A 26,270-nucleotide genomic window follows, 5' to 3' on the forward strand; every position below is an offset into this window, starting at 1 on the left:
TTGTGTACTACATCTCCCAGGATGCTTTGCCAGTCCTATGGCTGTAAGAGCATTATGGGAGATGTAGTCCAGAACATATGTTGTGTCCTAATATATAACTGCAGGTGCAGCCAAAATGTGTAGTCCCTCCTCCAGCTCCGGATGTTGTAGGACTACAACTCCCATGATGTCCGGGCAGGCTGCCAGAGTGCAGCTTATCGTGGGAGAGTCAGTGCAGGCGCTCTACGAGCAGGGCTAAGATGGAGGAGCCTCCATTCTCACGCTCTCTGGGAGTCCATTCCCCGCCCTGTGTCCTTCCTCCCCCAGCTCTCCGCCTCCATTACCCGATCCGTCCTCCTCCCGCTGCCCGGAAACACTTCCCCCGAGCCGAGCGGCCGAGCAGCCGGCCCAATGAGCGCCTCGCAGCCGCCAGCTGGATGTTTGGCACCGCGTACTGGGGGGTCCCCGAGCCTCGCCGTGTCCGGCCGCGGGAGCTAGAGCCCCCCGTGTGAGCCCGAGCGGCGGCGGCCATGGGGGAGCAGAGCCCGGAGCTGTCCGCGCTCGCCATGGAGCAGGAGGGGGGGCTGTGCCCGGAGGACAAGATGCGGAAGTGGTTCCTGGACAAGCGGGAGTCCGGCACCGTGTATGACACCACCACCGTGCTCATCGAGCAGGACCGGCAGCCCGCCTGGGGGGAAGACGATGACGACGACGAGGACGACGACGAGTTCGAGGGCCATGTCGGCTCTAACTTGCCCTACCTGGACGCCGCCAACGAGCAGGGACTCCTACTGCTGCCCGAACAGGACGCCATGTCCCAGGGCTATGTCCAGCACATCATCTCCCCCGACCAGATACACCTCACCATCAACCCGGGGACCACCCCCATGCCCAGGAACATAGAGGGGGCCACACTCACCCTGCACTCAGAGTGCCCGGAGACCAAGCAGAAGGAGGTGAGTGGAGCTCACACTTCATATCAGTGCCAGCCAGCCCCCATGCCAGGTAGCCTCAGTGCCAGGCAGCCTCAGTCTCTATGCCAGCCTTAGTGCTAGTCCCTCAGTGCCAGGCAGCCCTCATGCCAGGACAAGCAGCTGGCTGGCACTGCTTCCTCAAATAGGTCATATTATGACTTTAAATACATGATGGCTAAATTATGAGCAATGGCCATATATTGCCCATTGTTGTGTGAATGCCAGTCTGTTATGGCAGGGAAGCTACTTTGGTTGGAGTTGGATCAAACCCTCAGTACCCTCAGCCTGCTGTAGATACAGTTAGTGGACAGCTGGAAATAAAGTAATAGGTGTAAAACTTATTGATGAACCATCAAAGGGATTCATAGAAACATGTCTCTTAATGTTTTGTGGTAACTCTGCACCAGCTGTGAAGAGAGATTATCCTGTAGCAGCAACTCGTGTCATTTTATTTTTTATTTTTTCAGTGTGAATTGTCTATCGTTTAAGACTTGTTTCAATATTCACTAAAATGTGAATTTTACATTTTGGGCCAAAGTAGCTTTTGAAAGCATGGATTATTTTATTAATTCAGATATGGTTAATTACTTGTATTGCTTTCTGGGTGCACTTAAAGTGTGTCTCTTTTGGTGATATTGATAGAATCTTTACAATATATTCATGTTAAATTGGTTATTATTATTATTGCCATTTATATAGCGCCAACAGATTCCGTAGCGCTTTACAATATTTTGAGAGGGGGGGATGTAACAATAAATAAGACAATTACAAGAAAACTTACAGGAATAATAGGTTGAAGAGGACCCTGCTCAAATGAGCTTACAGTCTATAGGAGGTGGGGTATTAGAAACATTAGGATAGGAAATATCAAGTAGGAGTGAAGCAGAGCTGGAGGAGAGAGCAAAGCACTATCCCATAGGGACAGGTATGTAAGGGAGAGATTACTCTGGGAGGCCATACGCTTTCCTGAAGAGATGGGATTTAAGGCCCTTCTTAAATGATTGAAGACTAGGGGAGAGTCTGATGACAGTAGGCAAGTTATTCCATAGGAGAGGAGCCGCCCGTGAGAAGTCCTGCAAGCGTGAGTTGGCCGTACGGGTGCGAGCAGCGGTCAGGAGGTGGTCGCGGGCAGAGCGGAGGGTACGAGGAGGGGCATACCTCTGGATCAGTGAAGAGATATAAGAGGGGCTGGAATTGTTCAGTGCTTTAAATGTATGGGTTAGCACTTTGAATTGACTCCTATAGGATACAGGGAGCCAATGTAAGGACTGGCAGAGGGGCGAGGTGTTGGTCTGTAGAGAATCCTGTAGTCACATGGGATTTTCTATAGACATCACTGTTGTACTCTGATGGCTCTTGGTGGGGAAAAAGTGCCAGGAGCTTAAGAGAAAATATGGTGGCACCTGAGGGGGTGCCTTCAAGTAAGTATATCTACCAAAATATGGAGAGATGCCCTAAGGTAGCCTTAGGCATTCCAGATGTGGTGGACTATATTTTCCTTCGTGATGGCAAAGCATCAGGGAAAATGTAGTCCACAACATCTGCACCAAGATGGGACGCTGTAGATGCCATAACCACTTCAAGAGATGTAAGTGGTTATGGTACCTGCAATTTGCAGGTGCCAGGACCTGCATCACTCTTAAACTATTTGCTTACAATATAAGTTGGAACCATGCACTATACCATTTCATATCAGGAATTAGGTAAGTGACTGAGAGAGCTCAACTGATTCTCTCAGGCGAACATTGACCTCTACCCTTGGTATGGTGTGAAGTAGATCACCTCCATGCCTCCACCATATTATTGGAGGTCTGGGCTTCAGACTGCCGGGGACTCAGAATCTCTACTAAATAGTGAGTAAACCATTGAGTAGTTATACAGGACCCAACACTTGCAGACTCCAGGCACAATAATCACTTAAATCAGTTGAACGTGTTATAGTGCCTACAGTGTTCTGTTAAGTTAAAACATATTACTGTATATACTCGAGTATAAGCCGAGGCCCCTAATTTTACCCCAAAAAACTGGGAAAACGTATTGACTCGAGTATAAGACTAGGGTGGGAAATGCAGCAGCTACTGGTAAATTTCTAAATAAAATAAGATCCTAAAAAACTTATATTAATTGAATATTTATTTACAGTGTGTGTATATATTGAATGCAGTGTGTGCGTGTGTGTGAGAGATGCAGTGTGTGTTTGTGTATGTATTGCAGAGCCTTGGTGGGGGGTGGGCATTTTGATTGTTATTTTTTAATTATTTTAATCATTTTTTTTGTTATTATTTATTTTATTAATTATAATATATATATATATATATATATATATATATAATAATGTTTTTTATTTATTTTATTTTTTCGTCCCCCCTCCCTGCTGGCAGGGAGGAGGGCTCTTACTCCCTGGTGGTCCAGTGGCATTGGAAGTTCAGTGGAGGGGGGGGCTGGCAGAGAGCGCTTACCTCTCCTGTAGTTCCTGTCAGCTCCCTTTTCCTCCACGCCGGTCAGGTCAGCTTCCTCTGCAAGTCCCAGTGTAAGTCTCGCGAGAGCCGCGCTCTGACCCCGCGGCTCTCGCGAGACTTACACTGGGAGCTGACCAGACCGGCGCGGAGGAGCTGACAGGAGCTGCAGGAGAGGTAAGTAAGAGCTTCCCCCTCCTACACAGTAAGTAACCCCCTCCTACACAGCCCCCTGTCTGTATTATGGCAATGTAAATTTCCATAATACAGACATTGACTCGAGTATAAGTCGAGTTGGGGTTTTTTCAGCACAAAAAATGTGCTGAAAAACTCGACTTATACTAGAGTATATACGGTAGTTTTCCTGGCACTGCAGGACCCTGTAGTTCCCCCCCCCTTCCTCCTACCCCCCCCCCCATCCCAAGTTGCTCAAGGGGTTGATAGACAGCCACTAGAGGAGGACTTAACCCTGCAAGGTAAATATTGCAGTTTATGAAAACTGCAATAATTACACTTGCAGGGTTAAAGGACCACTATAGTGCCCTGAGGGTGCCCCCACCCTCAGGGTCCCACTCCCACCGGGGGTTAAACACTTACCTTTCTCCAGCGCCGGGCTCTCCTCCCGCTGGGGACTCTCCTCCCTCTTCTGATGTCATTGGCTGCATGCGCGGCAAGAGCCGCGCGCGCATTCAGCCAGTCCATAGGAAAGCATTCTCAATGAAAACGAAAAAATTAAAATCACAGTGAGAAGCGCAGTAGCACCTCTAGCTGCTGTCAATGAGACAACTACTAGAGGCTGGGTTAACCCTAATGTTTACAGTAGGCAGGGTTCATCCTAGATGGACCTGGCACCCAGACCACTTCATTGAGCTGAAGTGGTCTGGGTGCATATAGTGGTCCTTTAAACATACCCTCACATTTAGTTTTTTTTTTTCCGGTGGCTACACCTGATGGTCAGGTTACAGAGCAGCAGATCGCCACTAGGTGGCCTGGATAATATATCTTCTGTTAACAATGGCTGTACCCTGGTATGTCATATACATTTAGTCATGTCTTAACTCTTAGAGTTTATCCCTGAAGGATGCTATTGCCTTCTTTCAGCTATGAGGGGCAAGCATTTTTCCTGGTTGCATTTGGTTGTTTTAAATCTGTATTTGTCATTTTGTCGTCAAGGGTAGTGGGAGTTGGCACTCAGACCACTCCAAAGGGCACAACTGGTCTGGGGGCCTGGAGTATCCCTTTAAGTGAATAGTCTTGCAAGGAAGGAAGGAAGAAATGTGGCCTACATTGAAACATACATGATGTGTTTTGTCAAATACTTCCTTAATTTTTAATAAGAAAAAACTTAATCAAAAATAATTATCCAGCTGCTTTGTTTCAATTCTAGCAAGTTGAATTAAAGGGCTTCTTTAACCGTTTGGAGCTGGGGCACCTTTTTTGTGTAAAAATGTCCTTTTTGTGTGGGAGGTCTCCCTTCTCCTATTGCAATAATACCTGAAAAAAGTTATTCTTCTGCTTACCTGGAATCCACCGCTGGGCAAAGTACCCAGCTCTGCCTTCCACTCCCCAACCTCATGTCAGTCGGACTGTGTGGTCCAATCAGAGGCTTCTCGTAGCGAAGCCTGTGGTTGTGCTAATTATGGAGCAGAACACATGCAAACTCTGGCTGAAGAAGGGAGGGTGGAGATGGAGGGAGGGTTTTTATTATAAAACAAAAAATAGCCTACAATGGAGGAAGGGGAAGATTTTGTAGTCTGTTGGCAGTGTGCAGTGCGCGCTGACAACAAACGCTAAATATGCACAGACTTGACATTAGGCAGCTCGGAACAGAGTTCTGGCCTGCCAATGTTACGTGTGCTGGGGGTGCAATTAGCACAAATTAACAATGTAGAAACACTGCACATCCAGAGTCTTACCACCATGACCACTGTAAATCACTGAAGTGGTCATGATGGTTGGTTTTAACCCTGAAAGGGACACCATAAGCACCCAGAACATTTCATCTCATTGAATTGGTCCAGATGCAGTGTTCCTGTCCTCTTAATCCTTTAATGTAAAATATCAATGTTTGTATGTTTTTTGGTTTATTTTGTTAAATCATTTAACCCTTGCTGCTATGTCAAGTCCATAGCTGCTGTACAGGGCAATCTTAAAATGTGTACCTATTTCACAAACATATAAACTGTTTGTGTGTTTGCTCTTAGCATGCACTCATATGCTAGAAATTTGGAGGAAAGTCGGCTGTGTGTCTTGCTTCCCTGTCCATTCAGTGGTCACGTTGCAGAAGGTGGTGTGTATTGCCAAGTAACTGGCAAATAATGTACGACCTTTTTGAATTTTTTGAGTCCTGTGCTTTGATTACTGTGTGTGTGTGTCACAGTATCTCATGAGCACATGTCTATAGACCTATATTGTTCAGAAGGAATCTCATGAAGAACAAATTTTTTTTTTCTATTCTATACTTGTACGACGTCATGGTGGAATTTCAGTTTTCGGAAGCAGAGAAGAGCTTAGCTTAAGTTGTGCCTGCGGCATGTAGAATGGCTGATTATCCAGCCCAAAAACAGTGTGTGACTGGCTGATTGACAGGGGTTGGTGGTAGAGATACACCAGGGCTAGAAATGTCAAATGCCTCAGATCTGAATGCGTTGGAATATGAAACATTTCACAGTCCATATCCTTGCATTATAACCACTTATAACACTTGTGGTTGTGTTATCCTCCATTCCCCCCCCCCCACCATATTAACCTGTGTCAGAAGATACTGGTGATTGGTGGAGGGTCTGGTTTATGTATGCTATATATTGGGGTGCTTAAGGGAATTTGTACACTGAGGAAGGGACAGGGGTCCCAAGATGTGTTTTTTTTTGTATGCTCTTCACATAAGTGTGGTTCCACAAGTAGTCCTTATCTACTAAGCTGTGCATTGCTACCTCCTGTTTTTAGCTCTTGTGGATCTTTGCATAGGCTGCTATTGTTCATCAACACCTTTTCTTCCCTGTGTACTGCACATGCTCTTTTACTATGTGACACTGCCCGCGCACTTGGATGGCTCAATGAGGAAATTCCAAGTATTAAGACCGCTTCCTAGGACCATAACCTCTACAGTAAGCGGTAATTCATTGTGATGTTTGGAGTTTAACCCCTTAAGGACCAAACTTCTGGAATAAAAGGGAATCATGACATGTCAGGCACGTCATGTGTCCTTAAGGGGTTAAAGGAACACTTTTTAATGTTAGGAATACAAAGATTTATTTATAAAACCTTAATTATTCCTCTGCCAGCAAATAAAGGTTTGCCTCCATCGCATGCATTCCTCATGGGAAAGCATAGGGGACCGGGACAGTGCACCTAGACAAATTCAATGAGATGAAGTGGTCTGGGTGCCTATAGTGTCCCTTTAACTATTTTAACAATTCTCTACCTTTTACATGTATATATTCTGTACTATATATGACGTACTGTTTTTGGATAAATGCTCACCATAGACTGTCTCCCAGTAAAAGGCATGGAGTCTTTCAAAAGTGGAACACTGTTCTAATAACTTAAAGGACCATCATAGGCACCCATACCACTTCAGTTCAATGAAGTGGTCTGGGTGCCAGGTCCGTCTAGTTTTAACCCTGCAGCTGTAAACTATTTACACTAGGGTTAATCCAGCCTCTAGTGGCTGTCTCACTGACAGCCGCTAGAGGCGCTTCCGCGCTTATCACTGTGAAAATCTGCGAGAAGACGCTGGACGTCCATAGGAAAGCATTGAGAAATTCTTTCCTATGAACAGTTTGAATGCGAGCGCGGCTCTTGCTGCGCATGCGCATTCGGCGCTGACTTCGGCAGAGGGAGCCCGGTGCTGGAGAAAGGTAAGTGTTTAACCCATTCAGCCTAGCGGGAGTGGGACCCTGAGGGTGGGGGGAACCTAAAGACCTTATAGTGCCAGGAAAAAGTTTGTTTTCCTGGCACTATAGTGGTCCTTTAATGCGCTTCTAGAACCTCGTAGAAAGCAATGGATAAAGACTTTAAGCACTGTCTGTGGCATTGGATTCAATAAGTTGGCAAGCACCATTAGTGATTTATTCATACCACATGTACTTATTGGCATATACCCAGTATATTCCCATGGTGGCTGGGTACAGGTTTTAAATAAGACTCCTAGTCTATGGGAATTGTTGGAAAGCACTTTAGACTTGACTTCAGATAAAGGTCTTCTTTAGTGTCTGTTAGGAGAAAAAGTGGTTTACATTGCTAGAGTACAGGGTCTTGGGACCAAAACTACTTCTTAATGTGTATCTGTAAGTCACATGTGCACATCATTCCAGAACTGTTGTTGCTTTTACTCAGCATATGTTTAGTTGAACCTTTTAATGACTCACTATTTGTAATAAAAGAATAGATCGTGGACACAAATAATATAGAACTGGAAGGATGATAGACTTGCATGGCAGTTGGATGGTGTTCACATCCTTAAAGGTTTACTTCAAGCGCCATAATCACTGCAGTCCGCTGTAATGGTTAAGATGCTAGATTCTAGAAGCACCCTGGTGCCTTTTCCTGCTAGTGGGGCGTGCTGAGCCTTCTCCGATGGAGGCTGCAGAAGTCTGATGCCGATCCTGCCGCTTATTAATTTGGCATTTTATATCAGTTTTCATACTGAAACACTGCGCACACAGGTTTTAGACACCGTGATCACTTCCAAACAAGTAATTGGATTGATAAATGGGGAAGCAATTATTCTCCTTATAACATCAGTAGAGAGGTGTGGTTGATGCATATTAACGATTAAAGTGTTCATTAAGCAGTGTATTGGAATACAGCTGATAAGAAATTTTGAAACCCATCTACTTTTATATTTAGTTTAGCAAAAATAAATAGCAGTTCACTTTAATACACTGTTTAAGAAATGAGTCCCCAAAATTACCTATTAACCTATGAATGAATATAGTTTGTAGTTCATCCTCTTCTTACTGGTATGATTGTCACAAGTTTATGATTACACCTTAATCACCGCAGAGCAAACAGATTAAGCACACACAATTGAAACTTTGGAGAAAAACAGTTTGAAGAACCTGCCTTTCATAGTCCTGAACATGTAGTAATGACTGTGCAGTTTATTGCTTTTAGCTGTTACACAACATGTGTGGGGGATGGGCAAATGTCAGTCTTTAATTATAAACCAGAATATACACTAGGGAGGTAGGCTTTTGTAAATGATGTTTATGAACAGTTAAAGAAATACTTCAATTAAGTAATTTACTTTACTATTTAGTTGATTTAACCAGAAAGAAAGCATGCATATTTATATTTTTGTGTGTGTGTATGTAGGTAGATACATACATACATACATACATACATACTACTTTTATTGGGGGGGGGTATATATGGAGGGTACCCTTGCAAAAGATGCACACCAAGCGGTTCTCTTTATCCCTAGACTTTCCGTCTGTGCCTATGTATTGATCATTCTGAGAACCCAGAGCAGTCATGGAGCTGCAAGCATGCGCATGCAGTTTATTATTTTTCACTACTTCTGCTTTGTGAAGTGGTCATGATGGTAGGAGTCTGATGTGCAGTGTTTCAGCTTGCAACACTGCACATCCAGAGTTTTGGGCAATTCTGTGCCAAGGGCTAGTTGCATACACGACTTAGTATGAGTGTAGCAGCCATACTAGATAAAATCTGTTTAGTGAAGAGGAATTTTCTCTTTGGACATAATGGCCCAAGGCTGTGCTAACATGTAAAAAATTGGTATGTAGTGCGTGTGACTGTGTTGGATTTTATAGGAACTATATAATGTGTAGGTAGGTTGGGAGAGTGTGTGTGTATTTTTTATATATTCTCTATCGTAGCAAAACTTTGTCTCCCCCTTACCTTTTTATCAATGAGTAGAGACACCGCAGGCCCTGGTGGTATTTAGTAACTCTGCCTGCAGTTGCAGACAGTTTGGTCCCCTCACAAGCTCTTTGGGGAGTTGCCATGGTAACCTGCGGCAACACTCCAAATTGCCCAGCTTGCAGGAGGAACATTTAGACTCCCAGCTCCTCCCCTCAAACACACTTCGCCTAGCAGCAAAGTGTCTTTGAGTCATTGAGGGAGATCTTTGATCTCCCCACCGGCCCGTCAAGGCACACTCTGCATAGGCTGGTAGGGAAGTTTAAAGGCCCACCTGTGGGATTTTATACAGCCCGTCTGTGGGTTGTCACAACCCAATGACGGGACTTACAAAATGCCACCGTGGGCAGCATGCATATTGTATTTGAAAGCCCTGTGCTAGACCATGATGTTTTGGCTTTGAAGCCTTCCTCTGGAGGTCCCCCAGAAGAAGGCTTCATAGACTAAACGTCTGGGTTTTTATTTCTCCTGCTCTTGGTCAGTATACCTTTTTTGTTATGGGTGATTGCATTTAGCACTTTATTACTGTAGTTTTTGGTACTATTAATGGGTTATGCACTATACAATGCACGTTCCCTCTGTTAAGATATCCTGATGTACTTTGTATGTATGAATAAACTAAAATAAAGACTGGATTTTTTAACTCCGTGAGTGCTGCTACCTCTTTGGATACGTGGATACCAGAGCCCTGGCTATTTAGCATCCGTTCATTAAGGGACATTTAAACGTGAGTGCAAGAGACTTTCTTCTTTTGTGTGTGTGTGTGTGTGTGTGTGTGTGTGTGTGTGTGTGTGTGTGTGTGTGTATAGATAGATATCAGACCTATTCCCATATCCAATATTTCATGTCTTACTCCAGTGATGGTGGTACCTAAAGCGACACTATAGTCACCAGAACAATCACAGCTTATGTAGTTATGCTGGTGAGTATAGTCCATCCCTGCAGGCTTTTTGCAGTAAACCCTGTCTTTTCAGACAAAAGGCAATGTTTACATTACAGCCAATGGATAACACCACTGGCCACTCCTGGAGATGGCTACTAGAAGTGCTTCTTGGGGCAGTGCTATACAGTGTGGGAGGGGCAGGGGGACTAGGTAGAGGTTTTAACACTATACCGTTAGGAATACATGTTTGTGTTCCTGACCGACCCTATAGTGTTCCTTTAAGTGTTGCACTTATAGTCCTGACAATTCTAATTAGAATTCAAGCTCATTGATCTTTGTTTTTGACTGTATCAAAGGACTTTGAAACATGTGGCGTACATTGGCATTCTACCATTATGCTATGCTTACATTCATCCAAGGCTAAATTTCATGTAACACCGCTCTAGAGATTGTTTATATCAAAGTTATTTCTTTAATTTGTTCTTTATTATTTATTAGTTACAGATATTTTGTGTATCTTCTCTCTGTATTTTTATATTAAAAAAAACAAACCTGTAAAAACCTTTTAAAAAAAGCTCACTCTAAGCATTACAACAAGTTTGTGTGATTGCAAAGGAGATGCTGCACCAGCTCTCTGTTCTGAGAGTGGATAAGAATTGCAATTAGTTTTGTCCAAGTTGCATACGTACGGTAACTTGGACTAAGCATCTCCCCCACCCCCTCTTTGGAGAAACTGAGCTCAGCCAGTCTGTGCTTATAGCCAGTTTACTAAACCGTGAACTAGATTATGTGTAAATGCAGCACATGGTGGCTATTAATCAGTTTTACAGAGTAGTTACTCCTATGTGATGAGTGGAATTGCTCCTTAGGGATAATCTACTTTCCTAAACTTCAGCTTGGTAGGAGTTTATGTAATGAGTCTGCCTGTAGCTTTAGATAGACCCATGGTACCATCCAAACAATGTTACACAAGGGTTACTCCAATAACCACTTAAGTGATTTAAAGTTGTCATGATGCCTGAAGGCTGCATGTGCAACATTTGGCTGTGAAACACTGCACTTGCCAAGTTTAACAACTTGGCTGCTGGAGTGTCATCAGCCAGCCAAGAACTAGACATTCAGTGCAAACTGACTGCTTCTGGCCTTTGCAACTCTGCAGAAATTTCAGTAATTGAAAGTCTACAATGAGGAAGCGTCTGCAGTGGCTGTCTGACAGCTTTTGGAGGCGTCCTTTAGTGACAGATGTAAACCCTTTCACAAATGGCATTTCTTTGCACTTAAACTACAGTAAAGATGTAGTCATTTTGGTGCTTAGTGTACCTTTTAACATGCAAACAATGATTTGCCATTCCTTAACTATTCAGAAGTGACAGCTATTTTAACTGTTAAATCCTAACATGGTTTTGCTCGTTCTTCAGAAGAGCTTTTGCACATCCCACACAGTGTTTGAAAAACGTAATTTTTTTAGATTGTAATAAATCTCTAAAGAGCAGCCATTAATGAACTGAAAAGTCCCATATATTTTCACCAATAAAGTACCAGCACATTATGAAGCGCTGTACAATTACTAATTGTTTTGTTATGCTTCAGGTAAAGCGATACCAGTGTACATTTGAGGGCTGTCCGCGGACCTACAGCACGGCAGGAAACTTGCGCACTCATCAGAAAACGCACAGAGGAGAATACACTTTTGTCTGTAACCAGGAGGGGTGTGGGAAAGCCTTCTTGACTTCATATAGCCTCAAAATCCATGTACGTGTGCACACCAAGGAGAAGCCGTTTGAATGTGATGTACAGGGGTGTGAGAAAGCATTTAACACCTTGTACAGGTGAGTTTACTCCAAGACTGTATTCTCACTCTTCATTAGTTGGAGCAGTTCATAAAAATTAAATATTAACCGTAACCAGCAAACATAATTGTCTATGGCTTGAAGACATTACATATAAACTCGTGATCAATACACTGCTTGTTGTAGAGAAGCATTGGGAAGCAGGACACGTGTGGCAAAGCTTCTCATAGAGAAGCATTGCCTGCTAGTTGCAATTAGAGCACTCCCAGCGGTCGACACAGGGACGCTCTGTTAATCACTAATGCACTTCCGCAAGCTGCAAGGATTAGCTGAGCGTGTCAGCTGGTTGCTCTCGTCTGATGAAGTAAGCCATGATTGCATGGCTTAGCTCAAGTAAGCAAACACAAGATCCTCCTTGGTAACCTCAGGCTCACCAGTGATGGTAGTGGAAGCAGGGAGAGGCACCTGGCAGACCCCAGGAAAGAAGTAAAGTCGTTCAAAAAGTTTTGACTCCATGCAATTGGGGAGGTGGGGGGGGGGGGGGGAGGGGATGCTAGGGCACTTCTGATACATTAACTACTACAGCAAACTCTAGTATGGTTCTTGGAGTGTTCCTTTAATTGTTTGCTGGATTGGAATTTTTACATCTTTGGTGCAAAGATGTGAAAACCATGAACTGGATTTTTATATTAGAATCCCCAAATGACACCTACATTTTTACTGTCATGCTATTGCTTAAGTCATTATTTGTCAGTGATGGGCATAGAGCTGGTCAGAAGTTTATAGTAAAAATAATAATTTTGTTTTAGCAACCATAACCACTACAAATCACTATAATCATTGTGCTAGGAAGATGCCTGATAACTTATTTTCTCTTATTTTCCTGTGTACCAATGCCCTCCATCTTCCCACTGATATATGTCATAGAATCACTAGTGATTGGTAGTCTATGAAATATGACTTGAACTAAAGTTACTGCATTAAAAGTAACTGAATTTCAGAGTCAAAAAGAAGTATATAGATAGCCCACATTTTATATAAAATTATAAACTTCAGTGGAGTAAAGGGGAAAAAGAGTATACTACCCTCTTATACACTCAAAGGAGCACTATAGGGTCAGGAACACAAACATGTATTCCTGACCATATGGTGTTAAAACCACCATCTGCCCCCCTAAATATAGTAAAATCTTACTTGTATTCAAATCTGCAGCTGCTGGCTCTGTCCCTGTCTGCCTCTGAACTGCAGAAGTTAAAAACAGCCCTGGCCAATTAGCATCTACTCATAGATATGAATTGAATCAATGCATCTCTATGAGGAAAGTTTAGTGTCTACATGCAGAGGGTGGATACACTGAATGTTGTGATGCACACTAGACAGGACTGCCCCAGGAAGCACCTCTAGCAGCCATCTGAGGAGTGGCCAGTGAAGTTAAAACTAGGCTGTAATGTAAACACTGAATTTTCTTTGAAAAGATAGTGTTTACTGCAAAAAGCCTGAAGGGAATGATTCTACTCACCAGAACAAATTCAATAAGCTGTAACTGTCCCATTAAATCTGTAGAAATCTCAAGATTCCTCCAAGTCTTCTACGTTCACAAAAAGAGAATCTACAGACATAAAAATACAAAAAGAAGAGTGGTACTGTATCAAGTTTATTAAATATTTAGGTATCAGTCACAGAGCCAGAAAATTCGAGGTGGATATATTCCACATTGTGGGAAATACATTAGGAATATATAAAAACAAATGAAAATATTAAAATCCAATAATGTGCTTTAGCTTCGCAATGAATTACGTCTGCACTGCCCTGACTTCTTCAGGGAAATTGCCATATTTTCTTCTTTAAACGTTGCGCCCTTATAATGCCCATTTTTGCCGATTATTAGGGCAATAGGTATAGGCGCAATGGCGTCTTTGTCATTTAACCAATGTGAAGGCATAAGTTTATTTACATTCTATCACTTCCGTATTTCAATCCTGGTTTCAATTCCCGTTAAGGAATATAATGCCATGCATTGCAAGGAACTGAGGCATCTGTCATGCACTCTATGAACTTGGAACTAGATGAGACGTTTGCATGCTACATCTCTCGGTGTTCTATGGGTTCACATACTGTCCACATAATCGTCTGTCACCAAAAAACTACTCAAAAAAGAAAATGTGCTGAAAATGATGTACCACTTTATATGCATTCTGTTTTTTTTTGTTTTTTTTTTAATGTCTTGTAGATTTCCTTTTTTGTTTTTTGGTGAATTTCAAAAGCAGTGGAATTTTATTGTTGTTAAACTGTATAATCACCATAACTATTACCACACATTTTAGCAGTTATGGTGCTAGGAGGGCCCTGGTGACCACCCCTCTCACATTAGAAGTAGTGAAACGGTTTAATCACTTGACTTCTTACCTGAAGTCTGTTGGGCACTGCTCCTTGTTCCTTCATGACATCCTTCTATCGGCTATATGCTGTCAGCCAATGAACTAGCCCTCATGGCTTTCCAGAAAGAGAGAAGGCAGGGAGCGGCGCCTGATGGGCCTTAGGTAAAAAGTCAAACCTTGAGTAAACATTTTGACTGCTTACCATGAGTGGAATGCAAGAGCACAGTTTTGGTGCTTTGGCGTGTTCTTATAAAGGGGAGCTGTCACTTACAATGATTTTTAATTGTATGTTTGGTTTTATCTCTATATTTAACAAATATGTATTTTTGACATATTACAATTAAACCTAGATCTCTAGCCCTCTTTATTCTGCCACTGGGTATCATCTTAACTGCCTGTCAGTTATTGCTGTAAACTCTGTCCTTTTCATCAGGCAGTCATGTAGAGCAGTGTTTCTCAACCTTTTACGGAGAATTACCCCATGGGCGTCCGCAGGAATTTTTCTGGGGGATTGAGGGGCATAATTGTAATGACATCCATGCTTGGCCCCTTTTTTGACAGTGTCATGAAGGGGAGGGGTATAGTCATTATCACATAAAGCCAGGGTGAATAGCGTTTTCACAACTATGGTGTCAGGAATACAGGTTTGTTTTCCTGACACTATAGTGTTCCTTTAAGCAAATTAAAGGAACATTCTGGTCACCATAACAAATTTATCTAAATAAAAATGCTATGATGCCAGGAAGCCCCTGGGTGCACTTTTTCCTTTAAGGGGTGAAACCGAAGGCTTCTTCCAGCTCCAGGTCGCTCAGTGGTATTCGGCTTCTGAAACGGAGTGTCAGGTATGGGTGGGTATTCCTGCCCCCTACAGACCCTTCCTGCTCATTTCTGCTCCACAATATTGTGTGTGAAGTATAAAAGTCAGAAAATGAAAATATATACATAATAGCTACTCACAGAGGACACTTGACGCTGAGTTACACACAGGACACTGAAGCACAGTGGACACTGAGGCACGCACACATTTACACGCAGAGGACTCACTCTGACTGATTTGACACACATTCACTGACAGACGCACATGGACACTTGCTGATTTGACACACATATTCATTGACAGATACACATTCACTGGCAAACACGTACACATTCTCTCACACACTCTCAAATTATTTTTATTAAATCCACCAAGGCTCCCTACCTTTGGAAAAGCTGGAGTGGATCCTTTCCCTGGTGTCCAGTATGGGGCTTGTATAATCTTTGTGTACTGTTTAGTGATGCTGAGGCCAGAGGGACACTATATAACCTGGCTCCTGGCATCACCACAGGACACACAAGGGAGCAAGGCTGTAAGATCATGAAGATTACTGCTCACTCACTGCATACCCCCTGCCTGTGGTGCACTGGATTAGGAATTTGGTTGTAGAGGAAACCTACAGAGAATAGGATAAATTAAATAATGTTTCTATTTATGTTCTGCAATCTTTACCTTGTCTGAACTGGATTGTAATGCAATTTGCCAAATCTTTAAATTGAAAAGACAACAGAGCATCTCATGGGGAAAAAAAGGTTAACACATGTTATAAGTGATTATCCGTGTTTTATTTAATGGTGTTATTTCTAGAGAACCGATCATTCCTCCTGAAATGTTGTGGTACAGAGTGTTACAGCAGATGTGACGCACAGTAAGTTTTTATTTAACAAGAGATTGTGGAGAATTGTCAAAAGAATTCAAATTTTAGGCTAAAATAAACAAACAGGAAAAATTCTTTAGCTTAGCTTGGCTATTTTGTTATAATATTTGCTACTAGGTTTTGTAACCCATATATGTCCGCTGTATGCAAATTTAATTTGAATCTAACATTACCTTTATGTGCAGGTTGAGAGCACATCAGCGACTTCACACTGGTGAAACCTTTAACTGTGTAACTGAGGGCTGCAGCAAATACTTCACCACGCATAGCGATCTGCGAAAGCACATCCGGACTCACACCCGGGAGAAGCCTTTTAGGTGAGTCTTACCCTACAGATTACTGTACTTTTTTAAATGAAGGTAAAATGTAGAAAGTTATTTCATTTACACAGATGAAAAAACAAACAAAAAAAACACTGGCCTTAACTTTTTTACTAATTTTTCTGAAATGGGGACTATGAAAGTCCGAGACTGTCAGCTGACATTCTCAGCAGTGCCCAGTGGCAGGAAGTATAGGGGCTATCAGACACTGTCTTTCAGTGTTTGGGATAATCTGTTCTTTGACGGTTTAATCCCCTAAGGTGAAATGACACCCGGGACCTACTGGCACTACGACAACTTCATTGCAATGAAGTTATGGTACCCTCAGTGATCATTTCAGCTTCAGTTTTGCATATTTATTTGACATACTTATGCCATTGCTTGCATTTATCTCTCTTGATCTACATCTCTTCTGTTTTTTAACATCTCTTTATAATATTAAAATCACTTACCATTTTATTAATGCAGTCACCAATTTATATCTGTAGTTTGTTACTGCTGGTTGTAATTTCTTTTTGTCTTTTTCATGAAAATGCAGGTGTGACCATGATGGTTGTGGCAAGGCGTTTGCAGCAAGCCATCACCTTAAAACGCATGTTAGGAAGCATATGAGTAAGTGAAACCCAATACAAATAGTTTGGCTTGTAGTAATGTTTGGTTTCAAAACTTCAGGATGATATATTTAAATTGTCGGGTTTTTTTTTTTTTTTTTTTTTTTTTGTTTAAGGTGAAAGGCCATTTTTCTGCATAAGTGATGGCACCCAGCAAGAATCGCAGAGCCACATGAAAAGTCATGACCTTGCTGGTTTGGAAGACTCATTCCCCAACCATGCCGGGTGTGAGGTAAAGCAGCATGACCTATAAATACAATATATATTAAAAACAAGGCTTAACATTTCCACTCGGCTCTCAAAATGAGTGGTATTTGTAGAACCATTTTTCCATTAGTTGATTGGACAAATTAGTGCTGTTACAGTTGTGGCGCATAACTGGTATGTGCTGTCTCCTTGCTCTCACGCCCACTACCTCTAACACTGCTTCCAGTATTATAACACTCCCCCTAAGCTGTGAGGGAGAAGAAAGATAGGAGCAGGGTAAGCATACACCTGGCATTTGCTGGTTGCCTTTGAGGTGTCTGTGGCCAATACATATTTATTTAATTGGTGACTCTTCCTTCAAAGTGCTGGGCTGTAGGTTATGGTTTCACTTTTCTCTGACTTCTAAAAACTTCAGATATTGACATCAATACACCTCCACGTGGTTCTATTGAAGTTTAAAAAAAACATTTTTAATCTGGAGCACAGAAGCAGGCTTGAAAAGAGAATGAATCCACAGCAGCAGTTAGAGGGATATGGGGCATCTTTGCCTATGTCTACAGGTTTAACTGTGTATCAGTCTGTATGTGCATCTCAAATGTGTCTGAGTTTTTTTCTTTTTTAGTTTTTAGTGTATTTGTATCTTGGTGCTTCTGCGTATTAATGCCGTTGTGTGGCTGGGAGTTATAAAGTCTATGTGAGTTTTGTTTTTTCCAGTTAAAGTTTCCAATATTGTTGACTCAACATCTAAGTCTTGTAATTGAGTTTACACTGCAGTTGATTATTTTTCATTGTGGTGTTTGAAAGGTTGTATATAAAATGGCTGCATTTGCAGATTCAACAGCAAAGTCATCTACGGTAATATTTTATGTGTGTTTGTTGGACTGAGTGTCCATCACAGTTTGAGATTGTCTGCATGGCCGAGTGAGGTGTGTTTAATATTGCATAAATTTGGTGAATTGCCTTTAAGTCAATTCTATTGCTTCCAAGTAGCCCATGGTGTAAAAAAAAAAAAGTAGCACACTCAATATAAAAACCCCCACAACTTTTAAACAATTGTGCATTTGAGGTGGCGAGTGACATAGTAAGACTCTTTTAGATGTCTTACAATTTACTAGACATTTTTTCCCAGTATTTGTTTTAATAAATAAAGTTACATATATGCAGGGCTCATAAATAAATGTACATGCATGCTGTCGCAAAACAAGGATTTGCAATTCTAACTAGGGGGACTACACTTTGGCCAATCACGTCCAGTACCTTATTTATTTATATAAACTTTATTATTGGTGGTTTTGTTCTATTTTGAATGTGTGGTCGCAGTTTTATTTTATTTTTTTACTCTTGTTTTTAGTTATGTATCCCCATTTAAAAATTGTCATCAAACTATATCCCTTAAAACGAGCTAATGAAAATAATTTTTGTGTTAATTTTCAAACAGGATGCAAGTCCCTGGTTTTGTTTGAGTGATTTAAGCATTTTGTCTACTGATTCTGATCTGCGGGAAAACTCTGATACTGTAAGTAGCAAGATAAGTGTGAGCATATACTCTTTTGATATTGTTTCTGTGTCTGTTGGGAGTCAAGTACATCGCAGTAAGGAATCAGTCAATTGCAGTCTTTAATTGAACAGGAGACTGACCACTCAATCACACATAGTTGATTTCCTAATTCCATTTACTTGTGCGATTGTGAGCCACCATTGCGCTATTTCACTTATACTTTTAATCTAGTTTGTTCTCATGAGGTTCTCAGTCTTGTTCCTTATCACTATTTACAATAGACAATATAATGGTTGACACATTTGTTGTAATGCAAACTGATATAATTTATTTTTCTTTTAAATTTCAGAGTTCAGGACAAACATTTGGTACAATGTTACCACAAAGCATTTTTGAGTCTATGTTTCAGAGCCCAGAAAGCACAGAAGATCACGATCCTTCTGATCCTAAAGGTATGTGTCAATCCAGTTTGCAGTTATAGGAATAAAAATGCAAAAACATTAACCCCAAAAATTGGATATATACAAAAGTATAAGTTGGCTTGAAATAATTGCATAACCTGCAGACAGTTTCTCTAAATTCTGTGTGTTTATATCTCAAATTGCTAAAAGGATTCTCTAAATGTACCTTAAAAGATAACTGTATACACCTCAATGTAAAGTCAAGTCTTCATATTTTTGTGAAAGCACAAGTAAGTTCGCATGACAGCTCTGCTTTCTTTTTATTTATTTTCTCTCTCTCCTGACTTGGCCTTACTACTTTGTTTTCTGAAGTATTTGGCAACGTGGTTACCTCCATCCACCAATTGGTTATGCTTAGACTGGAAAGACAGAACATTTCTAAAGTAACTAATTAAAACAACAGTTTAAACCCAATAACAAAATGTTAGTTTCATCCAGACTATTTCGGTATCATACCAGGCAGGGAGGCTCAGGAGAATACCTCACGTGTTCTCAGAATCACTCTACACAGGTGCAAAAAAAGATGTTGAATAGAGTTGACGCGTGTAGTTTTAAAGCATATATGCTTGAGACCAAATGTTTCAGCGGATCTTGGTATTATATTCAATCCCAGCTGTTATAGTGGAATAAATTGCTTTCTTTCAAGAGGATTTTCCGAAATGGCACTAGGCAGAGGTGCAATTTGTCATCCCTTGTTTGCTTTAGATCTAGAGCCATTCCTATTAGCATTATTGGCAAACTGAGATTGTAAGCTCGTTTAAGCAGGGCCTTCTTCCCCTGTTGTCTGTTATATTTTGTATATAAATTACTTGTCAAATATTTCCATTCTATAATTGTAAAGTACTGCGAAATATGTTGGTGCTATATAAATACTACTAATAATTTAAGTACGAACATTTGGGAGTTCCATGCATATATCCGCTTTTTATGATTACTTGCTTTTCCTAGTGACCGACATTCCTACCTGCAAAGTAGACCTAATCTGAATCACAGCTCTTTAACCTAAATGTCCCACATAAGGTCACTCTTGCCAAAACCAATTCCAAGGGACGTCTATCTCAAGGTAGTTGGGTTTCCAACTTTAGAGCCCAACAGGTGATATTACAAACTGATCTAAAGGGTTAAAAACACATTCTCTTGGTTTAGCTGAATTAGCATACAGTATTTTAGAACTAATATCCTTCCGAAATTACTGTTTATTCCAAAGGAATCCCAATTCATATTCCTTGCTTATTCTTCTCTGAACTATGTCAAGCAATGGTATGCATCATTTGGTTCAAACCTAGTAGGATAAAATGCCATATGCTCATATTTGGTCAAATTAATTGTGTACTGGTTTACTTAATTTGATCTGCAATTGTATTACCATGCAGCTCTTTGTGAGAGTGGTGAGAATTTGGTGGTAGAACAGTCATCCACCCACAAACTTCCATTTCTCTACTTATCTTAAAGCGGCACTGTCATGCCGAACTTACCTTTCTTTAATCGTTTCCTCTTCTCTCCCTCTGTCAGGATCTGTTCTTCATTTCTTCCTATCTGCTCTAGTTATCTTTAAAACATAAGACAAAGTAGGGACTACTTTGTCTTATGGAGGTTTCCTACGCTTGACTAGCGGAGGAACAAAGTGTGTTCTGTTTCCTGTGGTCAAATCAATTTTCCCACAATTCTCTCCTTTTCTCAGTGTTCCCGCGAAGCCCCCTTTAACTTTTCCCGAACGTCCTGTCACTTAGACAGAACGCCAGCGAAACTACCGAATTTTGTCCAAACAGAATGAGAACAGTTTTGGATGCAATTCTGGACTTTGTTCGGATCGGAATTTCATTCGAATGAATGAAACTCCGAGCCTATTCATGCATTTTGCAGCTGCTTAGTAGATAGCTCCCTAATTCCCACTGTATTAGGGAGATATCTACCAAAAGGCTGAAAGACCTAAATTGATCTTTCAGCCAAATGTACTAATACTAAGTAAAGATTACTTAGTATTAGTAAATTCTGCCCCTACTCGCTATGCCGTTAGTAGGGGCATGTCTACTAAACAGTGAGTGTCGCACGAGTGGGGGCTATTAAACTGAAGGGGGACCTATTGCCCCCCGCTCTGGCCACCACCCATGAGTGGCGGGTGAGGGTTCTAAATGAAAATGGGGGGACCTATTGTCCTGCCTTGGGGTCCCCAAGCCCCTACCCCCCCCCCCCCCACCCAAAAAAAATTAATAAACCCCTACCTACCGCCGTCACCCTAAAAATAGTGAGGAAGGAACAAGAGAACTAAATACCTGTAAAAATAAATTAAAACTTTTTTTCTAAATCTTTTTTTTTTTTTTTAAGCCCCCAAAAACGCCAAATAAAAATCCATAATACAGTCTAACTTCTCAAATAAAATAAAAACAACACGAGCGCCAAAAAAAAAATCCGAAGGTGATCTGTCATTTTACACAGCGTAGGAAAGTTCTTTGGAATTTTCCCACGCTGTGTAATTTGACTCAGAACTCTGGTTGATTGAAACCAACCAATTAAGACCCCTTTCACCTTTAATCCTGTCAAGTTCTAGTCGATAGGACTTAATTTTTTTTGTTTAGCTATATTTGGGTTCAAGCCTGCATTTAGGATTGAGGGTTCAGTGACTTCCTCTTTTTCCACAATCCCTTCCCCTGCCTTCAGAAGAGGGTTTATGGGTCTATTCTCTCATTTGTGTGTCCCTTATTACCTGGATAGCAATAACTAAGCATGCTCCTTTAATCCACTTTTTAGAAAGGTAAAATACCATACTTAAATAGGAAAAAACTAAACCATCTATAGAATGTAAATGGTGCTATTGTGATATTTATTATATTAATGTGCAACTTTAATTTAATTTTTCTTTTTTTTTCTTTTTTTTTACCCAGATGCATTGCAAAAAACATGGGCATCAGACACAAAAACAAGTTCTACAGGAGAGGGTTCCTCAACAGAATCTGCACCAACAGTGGTTCCTTTGGTTAGCCAATCTCTCACCCCTGTGGTTCCTCTTCCAAGTTCAGCTTGCATGACCACCTCTGAAGTGCATCTGCCATCTGCTGCGATGGAATGTGGAACTCAGCAGGCATCCACAATGCCGTCATCTGTGACACAACCACTGGAAGTGCCTGTTTGTAATGGTGTTCATTTTGCCACTAGTCAGGAAAACATGCCTGCATCACAGACTTCACAGCCATTGATGGAAGGCTTGACTGTTGTTGCAGGTCCTTCGCTAGCTGCAGGAGTTAGTTCAGAATCAGTGTTGCCGACACTGATACGTGCTGCAGTCTCAAGCTCAAACACAGTGTTGACTGGTAACCCAGCAATAACCATTACACAGACTCCCAGTACTGCCACTCTCCTGCCACCCAATCTAGTTGTGGGTGACCAGAACATTCAGTGGATATTAAATGAAGCCGCACAAAGCCAGGATAAATCTGTGAGTACTCTGCTGTGATGTCTTGTTTATTGGTGCTACACAGATTAAATGATGTGTGTATGTGTTATATCACCTAACTAGGCTTAACTGAATGTAGATAAATAAATACAAAGGCTTCCACACAGACGTGAACGAGGAGATACAGAGTGGATGGGCACTATCTAGATAAATTTGTGGTTAAACCATTTAACCCTAAATAAGTAAGATAACGCCCAGTATCTCCAGGCACTTTTATTTATTAACAACTTTATTGAGATGTTTTATGATGCCGTAGTGTTCCTTTAAACCACTTTGAAATTTATGATGCGTTGATCGACTTGTGTGGTAGCTAATCAACCAATTGACAAATTATTGCTGTGGCGTTCAATTTCCATCAAACAAGTCAGCCAGGCCAAAGATGTCTACAGAATCTGAGAACAAGTTGGTATTAATGATTTATCTATGCGCTTTAAATTCACTCACTCCTGGGTTACAAGTTTGGTAAATCCCAGGTGGTTGGGGGAAAAAAAGCTAATCAGTCATCAGATGCTAGGCAACTGGCCATATTTAATAACGTGAAATAAAGTGATAAAACCTTCTGTACCAATTGCTAACTTTAAAATGATTACAATAAGATATCCCCAAATAACAATATTGATATCAAGCTGCTACCACATTTCATATTGTAATCCTCCCAAAAACACACCTAAATAGAACAGAATCCTGTGTATATCCCTTTCTAAGATTAAACTGTTCCATGCCGTCCCCATATTAATGCACTTTAAAGCCGTTGCGGCAGCATGGAACGCCATAATGGCTTTGAGCCCTATGAGGTCTGCTGTACTTGCTTCCGCCACAATATTTGTGTGGTCGAACAATAAGCAGAGTTATGTTGGTGGTGCACAAGTTGGTTGTGGTGTGCTGAGACCGACCTTCGGGTAGGCTTGTAAAAAAAAAAAAAGAGCCCACCAATTTAAATGGCTTGATAAAGGGGGTAGTGGGTTGAACCGGACTGTCTCAACCCAGAGAGATGTGTATTTATAAGATGGAATATCCCCTCCCACATCTACAGGCTCCACCTTCCATTTGTGGTCAGGGACAATAAGCAGTTATGTTAGTGGTGCGCCGAAACAGATGTGCAGGTAGGCCTGTGAAAAGAGGGCAAAAAGTCAATAGTTAAACCCTTTAATACATGTCTAAATTACACAATTAATGCTTTACATTATATCAGCAGTTATAACCATACCTAAAAGAGGAAATTTGTTAGTGGAAGATACTGTATAACACCAAGATACTGGTTGATCTTTATGCCAAGTGGCGAAAACAATGAAGCTAAATTGGTGACTTGGCAACCCAACTAGTTGCCAAATTGATGATACCTATGATTTTGCCCGTTGGGTAGGTTTTCCACCGAGCATTGTGGCGGGGTGTTGGCTTCTCGTGAGGAATAAAGAGATTAAAAATAAGTTGGTCGTGATAGGTGAGGCCCTAACTGTTTTAGGATGGGAGTTGGCTTAGTGTGACCGCTATATAAAGGCACACTTGTGTTACCTGCACAGCCAGACGTATTATAGGCCATAAAGGAAGTGGCCATAATAATTGAACACGACCTCTGTGAAGTATATGTCAAGAGGTAAGGGTACAAATCACAAATTATCGAGTTAAGGGCCTTATGTTAACGTATGGAGTGAGGGCCGTGTGTAGAGGTATCATAGCAGAAGGCAGAGTGCTTAATATCGGTCCTGAGCTGCTGGGTGGAGAAATAGATTGTGGTGTCTCGAAGTAGGTTACTTGAGACAGAACGTTGCTAATACTGTGCAAAAATGAAGACACGATATGTAAAGAAAGGATAAAATGTATAGAATAATGTATCATGGCGTGTTTCCGACTGAGTTAGGACCCGTATAGGACTAGTGAGACTAAGTGATATAATGAAATGTTGTAAGAAAGAGAGGTGTGTGTGTGTGTGTGTGTCTGTCTGTCATGAAGCAAGAAGGTCCCTCCCAAATGTAAGGCTGAATTGTTTATATTGGGCTCCCAACAGAGGGCCATATGATGGGTGGGAATGTAATAAAGGACTAGTACGGCTGCGTGTGAGACCTATGAAGAAAATAATGTATCAAAATAGGTACAGGTGAATCGAAGTGCTTAATGTGAGGTACAAAATGAGGGATTTCAGTTACCTCATGAGATTGGCCAAATTAGGGTCTTAAGGATAGGTATATTGTCGATGGCATCTAGTATAATTGAGTAGTATGCAACCCCTGTAAGATAGATGTAATGTAAATTAAATGCTTAAATGAGGTGCAGAATTAGGAATGTGGCAGGTTTTGGAGTGGGGCTGCAGCATTCAGGGCAGAGGTGAGGGTAGTGTTATGTGGCGATGGCCAGTGAGGGATAGGAGTGGGGAATCAATATCAGCTGACAGCTGCTGGAGGTCAATAGAATTAAGGTTCCTCTTGAGTTGAGGGGGGTTAGGCTGAAGTTGTTGGGTGAGAGGGTACTTGAGAGCAAACAATATGAAGTGATAATCAGAAAGAGGAAATGGAGTGTTGCAGATATTACACACTGTACATGCATAAGAGAAAATGAGGTTGAGGCTATTGCCAGCTACATGGGTGGGAGCATTAGCCCACTGTGATGGGGTTTATTTAGGTAATCTTTTTACATGATGAAGTGATTTCATTCATTACGGTTTGAGACAAACTGTAGTCAAAATAGCTTTGAGTGCTGTGAGTCCCAGCAGTAAGTGTGTGTGTGTGTAAGTATGTATGTATGTGTGTGTGTGTGTGTGTGTGTATATATATATATATATATATATATATATATATATATATATATATATATATATATATGTATATATGTATGTATATATGTATGTATATATGTGTATATATATGTATAATGTGTGTATATATAATTATTATTATTATTTTTTTTTCATCTTAAATCTGTTCTGTGCTGGTTTGTTATAATTCTCTGAACTGTGGCCTTCTTTATTTTTTCTTGCAGCAGGTTCCAAAGATGGACAAGGTTTATTTTACTACTACTGTCCCACTTACTGGAAGTACTGGTAAGTGGTTAAATTAGTGCACACTCAAACCATACTTTTTATTCCTGGTTAACTGTAGTCGTGTTGCTTTATCAAGAACAGTCTTCTCTTAGCCCAAAAGAACTTAATAAGGAATATGTGTATGGGGCTGACAAACTAGCAACTTACAGCACTCTCCCTGTTATCTGTGTGTTTTAAACATCAAGTATATGTATCAATTGCCTGCATATTCTTTTAATAAGTGCATGTTTCTAACAGTGCAACTTTAAAGCATTGATGTCAGACCATTCTAACTAAAAATTCTACATCTCTGTTTCAGGTAACAATATGCAGCAAATTGGCCTGAGCCTTCCTGTTATCATTATAAAGCAAGAAGAATCCTGTCAGTGTCAGTGTGCATGTAGAGACTCTGCTAAAGAGAATGCTTCTAAGCGCAAAGAGTGTGCACCGCCATAGCAAGCAACTGATCCAACACTTGCAAAACATCCACCTGTGGCATAGCCAACCCCTCCCACCACAATTCCTTTGCCTTCATCCCTGTGTAGGCAGTGGCAGTCGCCTACTGAACCCCAGAGACTCTGCGCCCTGACATCTCTGACTTTCTTTCTCTCCAGAGTATAACCTGGAAGGGTTATTGAAGTGTTCATTCTCAATATTAACAAAACAGAC

General features: G+C 41.2%; 1 protein-coding gene across 1 annotated transcript; it reads left to right on the forward strand.

The window, feature by feature from the left end:
• Positions 1 to 244: 244 nt before the first annotated feature.
• Positions 245 to 26,270, forward strand: MTF1 (metal regulatory transcription factor 1). Its single transcript, XM_063454968.1, has 10 exons — positions 245 to 935; positions 11,769 to 12,007; positions 16,226 to 16,357; positions 16,899 to 16,972; positions 17,088 to 17,203; positions 18,617 to 18,694; positions 19,026 to 19,128; positions 22,020 to 22,570; positions 25,562 to 25,622; positions 25,921 to 26,270. Exons 1-10 carry the CDS (start codon positions 510 to 512, stop codon positions 26,055 to 26,057), a joined length of 1,917 nt encoding a protein of 638 aa, XP_063311038.1. The 5' UTR covers positions 245 to 509; the 3' UTR covers positions 26,058 to 26,270.

Source organism: Pelobates fuscus, chromosome 1 (assembly GCF_036172605.1).
Source record: "Pelobates fuscus isolate aPelFus1 chromosome 1, aPelFus1.pri, whole genome shotgun sequence".
Lineage (NCBI taxonomy): Eukaryota > Metazoa > Chordata > Amphibia > Anura > Pelobatidae > Pelobates > Pelobates fuscus.